The sequence below is a fragment of the Gymnoscopelus microlampas genome, assembly GCF_963454915.1.
Source record: "Gymnoscopelus microlampas genome assembly, chromosome: 7".
NCBI lineage: Eukaryota > Metazoa > Chordata > Actinopteri > Myctophiformes > Myctophidae > Gymnoscopelus > Gymnoscopelus microlampas.
The window spans coordinates 15,728,671-15,743,291 of NC_139944.1; the positions used below are offsets into that span (position 1 = coordinate 15,728,671).

Genomic DNA, 14,621 nt, shown 5'->3' on the forward strand with positions numbered 1-14,621 from the left:
ACGATAATTCTGGTTGTTAACCACTTTAACCCTCTACTCTAGACTTGGACCTCATACTGGGCCTCAGTTGTCTCTGTACTTCGACAGATGATTAGCTTTGTGCAACAGTTTACAAACCAACATACACACACAGTATAAGTGAAAACGCCTCGCAATGCGGTGTTGTGAGCTTGTAGTTTCACTATTTTCACAATATTTATGTGTTGAACTGAGTCAAACTAAATGTAATGCCTACAATTCCAAGTGCTTGTCAGGGTACGGGGGTCCCTAGTTCAAATATGATTATTTTGGGGGTCACAGACTGAAAAGTTTGGGAACCCTCGAAATAAAGGAATAATTCAAATAACGGCCAGGTGTCCCTTATTTGAATTTCAGGTCGTTTTTCAACCCTACCTGGAAGAGCCTTGACGACCATGCAGTCTTATGCAAAGGTTAAAATGTAATTTAGCTAGCATGTTATTTAGACAGGTTAATTTGTTGACCTGGCTGGTATACTAGTTTTTATAGTTCAGATTATTTGGTTTTTGATAGTATGTTTTTACTTGACTGATGCTAGGTTCTGGGTTAACCTATGATCCTAGATTACTGAGGCACTACACTGTCTCTATGCATTTGATGTACAGATACGTGTTTACCATGCTTACTTTAAGTCACTCTGAATTAAGAGTGTCTGCTAAATGCCTAAATTGTAAATAGTAAGAGCACAACTGAGCTACTGCTGCTGGCCACTTGGGGAATCAATGAGTGAGACCGTGTTGGGGGAATACCTCTGGGGAATCCCCAGGGAATCCCTGCCCCTGGTGGTCCCCTGTATACTTCCCACAATCAATTAAGCCAAGGAGAGGAAGGACAATCGGATACGTCATGTTCTATATAGCAGTGGTTCTCAAAGTGGGGTCCGGGGAAGCTGTGAGCTTGTAGATATGCTATTTTTTTAAAGATTTGGAAAAATCTTGAAAAAAGTTAAAATCTTTGAAGAATAAAGAATTTCTTTAAGACAAATCTTCACTTTTGGTCGTCCCTGGCACAAAATATGTGAGTATTATAATGGCAGACCCCTGAAAAGTGTTTGTGTCAAGTTTAGTGCAGATCAGAGCAATGGTGCGCCTTGTAAATCCAGATGTTACGTTTGTGATGTGCACTGTCCACAGTTGACTCGCCCTATAGGCAATTTTAATATAGGATAGTTTGTTACATACCTGTGGTGCTGTTTTTTAGATCTATGTATAGGTCTAAAATCACCAAACCAATGTAATGAACGTTTCACCAACATTCTTTAAATAGATGTTTGCATCTCTGACTGGATTACTACTTTGTGTTTAATCTGGTAGGAAACTGAATCTACTACTAACAAGGTTATCATTTATCAGTAATCAAAGCTTTCCATATAAAACACACACACACACACACACACACACACACACACACACACACACACACACACACACACACACACACACACACACACACACACACACACACACACACACACACACACACAGAAAATGTATTGTCATTGAATTTATGCTTCTACGTCTTGGTGGCACCTCGACCCATGATGGACTTCTTAGTGTTTTTCTCAGGTTTCAAAATGATTATATAACACTTTGGTCCAAACAGTGCCGCCAAAAGGCCAAAACTAGACGCTAAAATAGCAAATACCTCCACTACATCTGCATATTTGCCTGGAGAGCTGATATAGGCTGGGATGAAGGCTATCCACACGGCACAGAAGATCAACATGCTGAAAGTGATTAACTTTGCTTCATTGAAGTTGCCTGGAAGATTCCTTGCCATGAATGCAAGGAGGAAGCTGAGGAGTGCCAGTAAACCAATATAACCTAACAGTACTGCAAAACCAACTGTTGATCCCACAGCACACTCGTAGATGATCTTATCACTGTGGTATTGTGTGTTTTTATGAGGAGTTGGTGAGGAAGACACAAGCCAGGCTGTGCAGATTGTCACCTGGATAAAAGTAAGGACCATAACTGTGCCTCGCTGCTGCATAGAACCGAACCACTTCATAATGTCTGCACCCCCAGGCTTGGAGGCCTTAAACACGGCCAACACCACCATAGTCTTTACCAGGATACATGAGACACACAGCACAAAGCTGATCCCGAATGCTGCATGCCTCAGCTGACACGTCCAGAGCCTGGGACGGCCAATGAACAAAAGTGAGCACAAGAAACACAGTTTGAGTGACAACAAGAGGAGGAAGCTGAGTTCTGAGTTGTTGGCGCGTACCATGGGTGTGCTGCGATGACAGACGAAGATTCCCAGGACGATGGCACAGATAAGTGTGCCTAGCAATGAGATGGTTGTCAAGGAGATACCCAGGGCCTCATGGTAGGAGAGGAAGTCTATGCTCTTTGGGACACAGTGGTCACGCTGGGGACTGGACCAGAAGTCCTCTGGACAACTGGTGCACTCTGTAGAGTCTAATAAAGAGGGCAGTATTACATGGCCAGACCAGCACAGTATCATCCTGACCTAAAATATAACCTACTGTACATTGCTACATAATGCAAACCTACCAGTTTCATTGCTGATCTCTCCCGCAGAACAAGGAATGCAGTCAAAGCAGCAGATAGGCTCCCCTTTCCTTATGGCCAGACGGGTTCCGGGGACACAGCTCTCACTGCACACTGACCGAGGTGGCTACAGAGGAAAGTAACAATGATCAAGTTCAGTCTAAATTACATTCATCATGAGCTCAACATTAGCTATTTTGGAATGCCAAAGTGACCTTTGTGGATTCAAAGCTCCAGAAAATTCTGTCTTCATCGAGGATGAGCTCTTCACCTGCAGAGGCTGACGTCTTGAACACGCCTACATTGTGAACCTTTGCGCTTCCGTCAGGGAGCCACACCCAGTTCATGATGTCATACATTGGTATTGCATCACCATTCTCATCAAATGATACTTGGTCGCCAAATGATGTGGAGAAGTTGATCTTTTCCAGGTAATACACAAGCTAGAAATGATGATGAGCAAAATTATGAAGATCAACAGACTTTTCTGGATCAGGGCACATTTAAAAATCTTAAAAGCATTCACAGTCCACCATCTGACCACTAATTGGGCAATTACAAATTCTTCTGTGTAACTGTGTTACTGTTCCAAACACGATAAACATTTATTGACGTGCAATTAGTATTACTACACATCACTATAAGCAAATGAATAATACATGTTTCATCTTAGTGATCTTTTTCATTTTTATTGTAGCCTTGTGGTTAGTGTCTGAGTCATACATATTGCATCTAATGCCTCTTTGCTTAGCACTCAGCATCAAGGGTTGGATTGGGGTAGCTTCGTCATACTAGTGTCATGTACAAGAGTGTACTATGTGAGTGACATACTAACATCATGTCCAGGGGGTGTACTTGTACATCAAGCTGTTTCACGCTAAGGCCACAGAAGATCGGCTTGTGACCTTTGGGCTTCAGAGGGCTACTCAGGGGCAGACTTAATGATCTGGAGGCCCCAGGCGAACGGCAGTATGAGGCCCCTGGTCCCCCTCCCCAGATATTTTTTAACAGAATAGATGCAATTTCCAGTATTCTGGTGCATTTTGGGACCCCCAACTCTTGAGTCCCCAGGCCTCAAGAGTTGGGGGGCCTCATGAATATTTAACCTTGCCTACAGCTAAGTCCGCTACTGGGGCTACTTACATACTTGCTACGTCCTGTAGCAAGTATGTAATGTGATATTATTCATTATAATTCTAAATTAGACACTGTGAATTAAACAGTGAATTAATATCACACCTGCCATGGTTGTATTGTATGCGAACTGGCACAGCTGTGCCCAATGAAAGGCCCTTTTCCTGGCACACACTGTAACATGGCATGGAGGGCATGGGCCAGAGCATACACAGCCTTGTACACAGTATACTGTGTGTTAGACATATCCAACAGGGTAGTTGCTGCTGCTGCTAGGTCCTCTTGTCCAGTACACACCTCTCCGCCAGCATCCACCCACCCTGACGGAAGGGGTGCAAATTTACACTGAAACACGTGTTCCCAAAACTGCCTCACCTGGAGAAACACGATGAAGACTTAAGCATACGTAGATTAAATACCTTGTGAATATTTAAAAACAGGCGTCAGTTTGAAATCGCAGCATACTGTGTAACATTTATTTATTTTGGTCATTACAGTGTTTGTCTACACGGAAGAGTCATAGCGCCTGAGGATATTTTCCGGACGCGGGTGTCAGCCCTCGACACTTGCGAATAAAAGAAAATGCTTAACAGTGTTTAGAGAAGTTGTCAAAAACAGATTTATGTGGAATAATAATTGTGGAAAATATACCAGTGGAAGAATTAAAAAAAAATGTACCAGTATGACTTTAAACCCTGTATACCGGGATGCCCAAGGGTTCTAGGGACGCTAGAACTTTTACACCCAATATCTTTGCTGAGAATAGCAGATCTACAAGCTCACAACCCTTCGCGTTGTGAGCTTGTAGATCTATTATAGCACATTAAACAACAGACTCACTATGGTGTTATCAGGGCTGTTGTCAGGGTCATTTTCAGGGTTTATTTTTAACAAGAAGTCCTTTAGACCTGGTATCTCCCCGCGACGGATGTCGACACCCAGGATGCCTTGCAGGTACGGCATAAATTCGGGAGTCTGGATCTCGTAATTTGTGGTCCAACCATCACCGGCCATCCACTGCAGACCCGTCACGTTCTGCTTTATCACCTGTTGATTCGGTTGAACAAAATATTAAGAGATGAGATGAAATGAGATGAGACTTAATTAATCCCAGAAGGGAAATATTACAGCAGCATGAATAAAATAACAAGACAAAAAAAAAGAGAAGGAGAGCAAGAAACAGAAGAAAATACAAAAACAAAGATATGTACATTTATTCATTTTAAAATAATGGGATATTAAAGGCAAATGAGCAATGCTATAATTCAGTGTTTCTATAACTATCAAGGCAAATCATATCATATAATTATGACAATATAAGAACTAGTAGCAGTAAGATGTGGATGATGTTATTAATTTGCTTGCTTATTGTGCAGAGAAATCTGGTCAAATGCAAAAGAAAAAGTATAAAAGAATACACAATTGCTGAGCAGTTAAAGGGTTTAAAAAAAAGAAAATTAAACCTAGGTCCTGTTTTTAAATCATTTGGGCCACATACTGTACGGTGGGTGAAGAAATTATTGGAATTTGTCCATTTGGTCGCCTCCTAGAGGAAATCCGGCAATTTTAAATATTAGGGTGTTTTTGTTTTTATTTTATTTTACCCCTGGAGACCACTGAAATAATTATTTCAGAAAGAAGCATGACTATAAGCCTGTGTTTGGCAAAACAAACCAAACATCAAAAGTTTAATTACCGACTTGCCCCTCTCTCTGAACACAAAATGTCCCGAGGCGAACGAATGGAACAATTCAAATCATTTTCACGGCCCTTTGTTCGTGGTCCAAATTATTTAACAATACGACCCAAGTTAAAAAAAGAAAGAAAGAAAGAAAGAAATTACATTGCAATTTAAAAAAAGGATTACAATTAAACTGCAACCATTTAATGCATGTCCATATAACTCACACCAACATAACCGTAACAACCAACCTCCTCCAACAGATCATGCATGAAGTGGTCGTGTACGAACGCAACCACCACGCGAGCCGTGGATTCCTTCATCACAGTGACGACCCTCTCCAGTTCAGCATCGTTGTGGTCCCAGGGCAGAGCCTCCACGTAGGCCAAGCAACCCAAGCCAGACTGTTCCAGGTTAGCCTGGAAGGACCGGGCAGAGTCCAGGCCAGAGTCTGCGTCGGTAAAAAGCAGTCCTATCCACGTCCACTCAAAACGCCTCATAAGATGCAGCATGGCTCGCACCTGATCGGATAAAATAGGGGTTCTTCAAACGTTGTCATTTCAAGGAGCCCCATTTTTGTAATAGTCTAACTTCAGTTAAATTACTAGTTTGCTTAAAAAGACTTAAGTATTCATATGCATATGCTTTTAAAAATACTATTCAAAAGTACACATTACAAAGTACATTTTCTTTTTTTTATATCAATGCTATATTGAAATGTTACCAAAACAAAGCTTCAGAAATCCCCCCTCCCACAAAAAAGAAAAAAATAGTGAAAATACCAGATTTACAGATCTGCTCTCTCCTTCTTTAATCTGTTCTCCCTAATTCATAATGCATTTTTATATTTTGAGTCACTCAAGTACAGTACAGATACTCAAAACATTTACTTAAATACAGCCTACTAAACTTTGTTACTGACCACCACTGAAAAGGTCTTAACATTCTCTTTTGACATTGTTGTGTGTGGAACATTGTACAATTTGATACCAACATGTTTAGTGCTGCTTAGCAGTTCACCTGGAAGGCATCGCTTGGCACCGTTCTAAAGAAGGACGGGAACTGGTTCCTCTCACTCAGACAGGTGCAGGTGGCACCATAACTGACCTGCCAACGGCACAACACATCTGTTCTGTAATATGAGACATTGTTCTGTAATATAAAACATATCATGTTTTCAGAAATGTTCTCTATAAGCGGAGCATGTGAGCAGAGCGGAGCAAGGAGAAAAGAAGAAAAAAAGGCAATAACAATACATCTGGCTGGGTAAAAATCACCCAGTCCTCCCTCCCTCTCCCTCTCCTACAGTATCATATTTTACATGTGTAAATAATCAAATAACAGCAAATTAAATTACAGCAAATTGTCGCTTTCGGGTGGAAACTTTGTATGTCCAAAACTGTCACTTTTCAGGAAATGGAAAAAAGAAAACCTGTGTTCCAATGTACAGTAGTTAATTTAGTCCCAAGTTCTTATGAATACATTGTTTAGATATTCATAGAACCCACAGACAAACTTTTTCCAACTGCAATACATTTTTTGGGCATGTCATTGTAGGTGAAATAGCCGAATAGCCGAATAGTGACCAATTAATCTACAAGCTCAAAACGTGTAGCCTGGTAAACCCTCCCTCCGGAAATCTCATTTCCATTCGAATGGAAATGAGATTTACGGAGGGAGGGTTTACCAGGCTACAAAACGTGTGGCAATGGATAAAATATAATATGGCATTGATATATGAAAAAAATATATAAATATGTATGACCGATGATTTTTTCAAATTTGTAAATACTCATATAACCAAAATGTTATTATGTAAAACTGGTGATAGTAAAAAGGGGTACAAGTATAGGTAACTTACCAGGGGCAATCTATACAAACCTAATATTCTAGAGATTGCAACAGAACTAGTCGAGGTAGTATCACCCACAATGCCGAGCACCGGAGGGGAGCCCACACAGCTGTCCTCCGGTAGAAACTGCTTCTCTCTGCCACTGACCAATGACAAGGCCGCATTCAACCCTATTCCAACCATGAGGCAGTTATCATACAGGCTGTATCCCAGAGTAACGTTGGGCAGCAGGCTGCTGTTTCTGTTGATCTCAGTAATGGCAAAGGACATGATCTGGGCCCGTCTGAAGCCTTTAACGCTGAAACTAACACACAAAATGCCACAGTGAGTTTATCACTGTTAAAATAAACACATCATCATCTATTCCTACAGTATGGTAGTGTCTCTCAAAACAAGTTCCCCTGTTCTATTGTCTGCTGTGTTGCTGTCGGGCCCAAACCTTGTGTATCCATATTTCAACTTTTTATGTTTTTTCATAAATTAATGCCCTACCTCGTTGCAGGAGACTGTTAAAAGTAGCAAAAATAGCCGATCTACAAGGTCACAACACATCCCATTGTGCCTCGTTGTGACCTTGTAGATTGGCTATTTTTGCTGTTTTGGAAAAAACGTTGAAAGTGAAATTGGTTAAGTCTGCCAGTGGGTATTTAAATATTTAAACAATGAAAAGTATTAACACATCGGGTCGGGTGCCAGAGGTTTATTAAAATATTATACGTTCAGTGCCTGATATTCTTCCATCCACTTACGTTGATACGTTTCGTGCTGTAGAAGCCCGACGCGGAAATGCATGTAAACAAAGCGTGCGTGCGAGACGGCGGAGGGTCCCGACTAACGCCTGGAACAATAATATTTCTAACGCGATCCTCCATTGCAGAGTGATCGCCGATCGAAAACGGCTCGCTTCCACCACGTTAAAAAGAAATGGCGATATTAAGCTTTTAGTCAAGGAGTTAACATTGGAAAGGCCGACCGGAAGGATTTTTGACATGGATCCACATCCGGCCTCTCTTTCTCAGAGACTCCTTGGATGATCTCAAAGTTTCGTTAGAGTGCGCCCCACGTATAAAAATAAAATTGGGTCAACCGTTTTCGGCACTCCTCGTTTGGATTCTCAAAAACGGTCCGGACCGTTTTTGGCACACAATGTGTTAACAAGAGCTTGTGACTAAATAATAATTACAATGGATTCGCTGGAACACAGGTTATTTTCCCCATTTCCTGAAAAAGTAACAGACATAGTGTCGGACATACACCGATGATTTGCGATACTCACTCAAAGCAATTGGGTTCTTGGGGCCGGGAGGTGAAAGACAGCTCAGGGTCAACAGCGTGCAGGTGGATGTTAAACACACCACCCAGAACAAAGTCCCCAGCCTTGTACATTCTGTTCAGATTAAACTGAGCCTGTAAGTCACAAGAAGAGGAAGGTGACGAAGACATAGGAGAGAAGGAAGACAAAAATATCAAGCACAAGCACTGGTGTGAAATCAGGTGTATGTGTAGAGAAGCCCTCATGACTGTCCTCTGTCTAACACCCCCTCCCCAAATCCTCTGTCCAGTTGCTACATTTTATACGCAGTGCCATGCCATCCCCTTGTGCCAACGTATGGCATTACGTAATCTTCCACAACACCCATCCGTGTCATGCCATCCCCTTGTGCCAACTCAGGTCACTACGTAATCTTGCACGGCACCCATCTGGGCAGAGGCAGAAGTAGGGGCAGGGCTTAACACACATTAATAATCTTTTGATATGAAAATAATGCTGTGTGTGTCCTGTAATGTGTGAACAACACTGTCTCACCAGGGTTAACTATTTCAACAAAGGCCACATGACTGTAGTTCATGAAAACATTATGGATTAAAAAAAAATCCTTTATTGATTGCGTTGAGGTTTTGACTGAATGTTTTCCCATGATTCTAGGACACACACAGTGGTACTGTTTTGGTGTGTTTGTGCATGCAGACACAGAGAGCCTCACATGTGCAAAATATCAACCACAGTAAGCAGACTTGCATTTAGTCTTTTCCCCACTAGTTGGTAGTATTGCACAGCACCATACTGTAGGTTCCTCACTCCATCTGTCACAGCTCTTCTCTGTTATTTCTGAAGCTCTCATACACCGTCACTTGCCAGAATAAGCGACCTACAGAACAAGCTTATAACGTGTTGCGGATGCAACACGCTATGAGCTTGAATTAGATATTACATTCATACCTGGCAGGCCCCTGGCATGTGGGAACAAGCAACATCGTAGCGATGGCTAAATAAATGCACACAAAAAAACTTGCACACCCTGCCATGGCTCTATTGCATTCTGCATTCTGGCACAACTGTGCCCACTGAAAGACCCTCTTCCTTGCACACACTGCAACATGCAGGGCATGGGCCAGACTCCAGAGCATTACACAGCCTTGTACACAGGGATGGATTAAGGGATTTGCATTCACCGAGACCCCTCTGCTACCACAAATCAACTGAGAAGTTCTGGCCTAAGAAACTCCATGTGGTAAACCTTTGCACTGCCACCACCAGTGTCTCCCTATTAAAAGCTAACCCTATATATGACAAATGTTAACTGAGTCTAATCGGTAATATGTTTGATATTTTATTCAATAAAACCTTTTGTTTGCATCAACTTGATCTCTCCTTTATTGAACTACTATAGTAGCAAAAGTGTGTCACTAGAAAATCAATCTGGGAACCCATCGTCAAATAAAAAGGAACAACAGCTTCCCAGCGTTTTTCACTTTTGAATCTGTTCTTGAGAGATTACTAGAACATGTGCAGAATGCCCAAGGAGTTATTCAACTTTAGCCCAGCTAAAGGGAATATTTCACAGAGGTGTCGGCATTACTTTGTATGGCTGTGTTAGTTCCATTCGAACAAGTGCTCAGCACCATTGGTCTGTTCAAGTGAAAAAAATGTTATTTTGCACATTGATAGAATAGATTAGGATCATCCAACTGTAAGTTGTGGCTATGAGAAAGTTAATAAACAAAATAAAATGCCAGAGACAACGACAGTAGAAGTGATAGCACTATCTGTGTGACATCAGATTCCAGTGGGAACTGAGAAGGAAAACATGACAGAGTGGAGGATTAGCATATTAAGGTGTTAGCTAGTTGAGAGCAGGGGCGTCATTTCATAAAGAAACTAGAGGTTAGAAAAAAGGGAACACTTGAGCCTGATTTAAAAAATAGCCGATCTACAAGCTCACAAGGTAATGACGCGATGCGTTGTGAGCTTGTAGATTGGCTATTTTTCTATCTTTGAAAACAGAAAGAAAAGAAAAACATTACACGAGTGAGGCCAGTTTTAAAGTGATTAGGCCCTAATGAATGTATGGCTGCAGAAAGAAAACAAGTGTATAACTGTCAAGCTAAAATCTGATTAATCTGAAAAAAAAAAAAACATTTGGAGGTGGAGGTAGGAAATATGAATAAAAGACCTGATTGCGGGTGGCAATTGCTTGCCATGCCCTGAAACCCCAAATGACACCCGGCCCTGTGTGAAGGAAAACAATGAAGCCTAAGGCACCTTCACCCAGCTCAGCTCCCAAATGACAGTCCCTTAGCTGAGTGACGTGATCTGACAGGTAGCTCCACAAACACACAAACATGTTTTTAATTAACCCAGGCCTAAGAGACATGTCAACAGGACATTTAAATGCCACTAGGTTTAAAAAATAAAACTATGCAATAACACCAATTAAATATCACATGGGTCAATGCGTTACTAAATCAGCCATTCTTATTCAATAATTTTCTTTGGTGAGATTGGCAAACATGTAAATGTAATACATTCATGCAGGTGACCAATTCTCTACATGTGTACTGATGTGACATGATGCATACTTAAAAAGAATTATATGAAAATATGCCTTAATCATTCATTGTTAATTCACAGTGAATTGTGTGTTGTTATACAGTAAACACACACTTACAAGTTTTCATGTACACAGTCATTTGTAATTTATTATGGGGCGGGGATTAGGTTCTCACCACCATCATCGTCTGTGTGTCTGTTTGTGAGCAGCTAATCTCGGTCACTGGCTCTGCTGGACCGATTTGCATGGAACTTTGCATGTACTGTACACTCCCAGATGGAGGCCAAGGAAGAACCTCTGCAGACAGGATGATGCCTTCTCCAAATGTCAATGTTTATGATTATGTTAACATTTACATTACGAGAATCACAGTAGTAAATAACAACAGCCAGTTAAGAGTTATCAATTAGGTCTTTATTTAAACTTAATTAATTCAATGAGGACTGGCCCTCATTTACAAGTGAGTAATAAAAAAGATACAACATAATAATGAAAGATTGAAGATATAAGAAAGCATCAATTAAAATAAGCATATAAGTCCTGTTAATGAAAGATACAATACAGTATGAAACCAAATCAATTCAAATGGGTGCAAAAAGATGTTAAGTGGTAAGTGATCAAAGATTTAAATCGTCCAATAGTTACTAAAGCGTACATTTTTAGGATGATCTGCACTACTGCAAACAAGAAGTGGTGTGCGTGCGTGCGTGCGTGCGTGCGTGCGTGCATGCGTGCATGCGAGCGTGCGTGCGTGCGCATGTGCGTGCGCATGTGCATGCAGTGTGGAACATGTCTACATGTTCCAAGGTATTCAGTGATTTTAAATGTTACTATAATAATTCCACAACTTGTCATTCAATTGTGTCCTCTCATGGAATTGATTTACAGCACAAGTTCAGACATTCTATATATCTAGTAGAAAACAGACAATGAGCGGTTCAAGATGTTTCTTATGCCTGGTTTCCTATGCCAAGGAGGGCATCTTTGACATCATCTGCCTTGAAAAATCACGCATTCTTTAAAACAGGCACTGTGATTAGCACTGAGAAAATACTTAATGCAACCGTTTTGTTAACAGCTGTAATATTTCTATTTGTATCTTCCCTACATTGTGTGTAGATGCAATCTATAAAAAGTGTTTCTACTTAATTTGTACCACGTTGCAAAATGATTAACATAAGAAAAGGAAAAAATCCTCTCCAATATGAAACCAACATTACAAATGTATAGATGGTCATGTTTCAGCCACCACTGCTGTTAGGTTCACAGTACAAGGTCTACTAAACTGGGAGACTCATTAAGCACTGAGCTTGTTTAAGATGAGATCCCCATGCACACAAATCATGATGACATATAAGAGACAGACAGATATACACAACTACTATACAGAATGTCATACAATCAGCTCACAGGTTACTGGTATGAAGAGTGAAAACAAAATGTACAAGAGAAGAAAAGAAATAGGGGGGGGGGCAAGTTGCTGTACTCTGTCCTCAACCCTAAGCCATCCAATCCTAGCAAAATGAGCAGGGGTTAGATGGGTTTTGTGTACAGAGAGCGGAAGATGAGCGGCTTTAACAGAACCCTCATGGAATCTGGAGACTGTTTGAAATCCACTCCTTTCATTTTGCCCACCTCTCTGCAGACAACACCATTGACACGGGTGAGGATTGTATCAATGTTATCCCCACTGGAAGCAAAGAACACAAATATAAGAGTGAATGCATGTCAATGAGATATTAACAGGTATGACTGACAGGGTCAGTGACATCGGAAAAACTGTGAGGCTTTCAAAGCCTTTGTTGATATTCATGACTGAACCCAACAATGTTTGGGTTCATGCATGATTAAATACCTTTATTATCATTATTAGCAAAACGTTAGACTTTGTCCAGGTCAGGCCACAGTGTAGATCTATTCAAACCATTGTCATGTTGTGCAATCAAATGTCTCAGGACGGCACAACATTAAATCTACAGTTCTGTAAATGGTATATTGGATCTAAGTAACCTGTCTAATGCCATCTAATAAATCATTTAAAAATATCAAATAATCTGTCTGCCTTTTGCCCATTCCTGGCTTGCAGTTGTCATAGTTTTCAGGCTGGCTCCATAGCTCTCTAGAGTAAATATCTGGAGACAAGTTGGCAACACCCTCAACAACTACAATGTTGTGTATTGTTTTTCTTCACACATTTTGTTTAGCTTAAATGTGTTTGTGAATATATTATTTGAGAAATTGTTTCTCAACATGATGCTTCATTGTTTGTGAAGTGATGTGCAAAGCTACCTAAAACTGCTACTGCTACTATATTATTGTAGTATAACATGTTGGCATACCAGCAACATAAATTACACTATGGAAAATACATAGTTAAATGAATGAATGAATTTGATTGTTTCTCCACCTGCATCTTATATTTCAAGTACCTTGTTTAGAGAAAATTGAGCCATTGTATCTGGTTTGATGTAGATTAAATAAGACAGTATTATGTTTAATAACAAACAATATCAAAATAATCGAGGCTTTACCTTGTGCACCCTTTTTCCAGTTCATCGCAGAGTGCCTGGATGTACCAGCTCCCTGTCGCTGGAACCCTGGCTGAGGCATACAGGTTGATGGTGGAAAAGGCAACCAGGAAATCAGCAAATTCCGGAAGGGAATAGTCTAGTTTGACTGAGGTTTCTACACCTCCATCCAATAAGACATCCGTTTGTTTCTGGCCCCCCACTCCACGACAGGCTTGAATGAAGAACACTTTGGGCTTCCCAAAGAGAGCTTTACATTTTATGCCGCTGAATGGAGAGATGATATCGAGGATGGATATTATCTTTCCATCCGTTCCACAAATGCCCTTCTCTGTTCCATGAGACAGAATGCAGCACACAAAGCAATCGCCATGCTGAGGTAGTTGTTCTTCTAGATTGGTGAATTCTGTGCCAGACCATTGCTTGACCTCCAATTCCAACAGCTTTTGCCAGTTCAACTCGGCAAAGAACTTCAGCACTTCGCCCATGTCAGCCGCAGTCTTATTCTGACACCTCATCACTTTGAAACCCAGCCAGCTGAACACCTGCGGCAACCTTGCTGTGAGGAGGACAGAACATTCACATTTAAGGATTTCACTGTGTTACATGTGTTACGGGTAATACCTATTGCTGAAATGTTTACATTTATGTTTTGTGAAAACTCACAAGAATCATGTTCTGTACCCTTCCGTGTTGACACAGTTTCAAGAATAAGACAGTAGCCCCTAGGATCACTCTTCATCACATAAGGTTCGTCCTGTAAAAGTAAAAGCAGAAACATCAGTCAGTTTGGAACAAGCTGCAGTGGGATTTCTGCTGCTTTGTATGTCCACATTTGTGGTTTTACTGTTACTCTAGTAGTTAACATTAATAAAATGAACATTGCTCCTAAATCCACAACATTGCTATCACAATACAGTTATGTGCCTACAAACAAACAAACAAACAAACAAACAAATAAACAAACAAACAAACAAACAAACAAACAAACAAACAAACAAACAAACAAATAAAAAAAAGATCAAAGCCTTGGCATTGGCTGCCTTCTTGAGTGTG

At 40.8% G+C, this 14,621-nt stretch overlaps 2 protein-coding genes across 3 annotated transcripts in view; both read right to left on the minus strand.

Moving 5' to 3' along the window:
- Window positions 1–1,530: 1,530 nt before the first annotated feature.
- LOC311048461 (extracellular calcium-sensing receptor-like) lies at window positions 1,531–9,443 on the minus strand (the record flags this gene model as incomplete). Its single annotated transcript, XM_084061719.1, has 10 exons — window positions 1,531–2,444; window positions 2,541–2,664; window positions 2,753–2,980; window positions 3,777–4,046; window positions 4,512–4,718; window positions 5,604–5,873; window positions 6,373–6,459; window positions 7,283–7,508; window positions 8,481–8,611; window positions 9,426–9,443. The coding sequence occupies 10 exons, from the start codon at window positions 9,441–9,443 to the stop codon at window positions 1,531–1,533; spliced, it is 2,475 nt and encodes an 824-aa protein (XP_083917845.1).
- Window positions 9,444–11,429: 1,986 nt separating this feature from the next.
- The window catches only part of LOC311048248 (caspase-3-like), a 44,480-nt gene continuing 41,288 nt past the window's right edge, over window positions 11,430–14,621 (minus strand). For both annotated transcript variants that reach the window (XM_084061393.1, XM_084061392.1), the window contains exons 10-12: window positions 14,232–14,322; window positions 13,569–14,124; window positions 11,430–12,727 (exon numbers count right to left, since the gene is read on the minus strand). In XM_084061393.1, coding sequence (XP_083917519.1) covers window positions 12,571–12,727; window positions 13,569–14,124; window positions 14,232–14,322 — 804 coding nt within the window. In that variant the 3' untranslated portion in view covers window positions 11,430–12,570. The remainder of the gene's footprint in view (window positions 12,728–13,568; window positions 14,125–14,231; window positions 14,323–14,621) is intronic.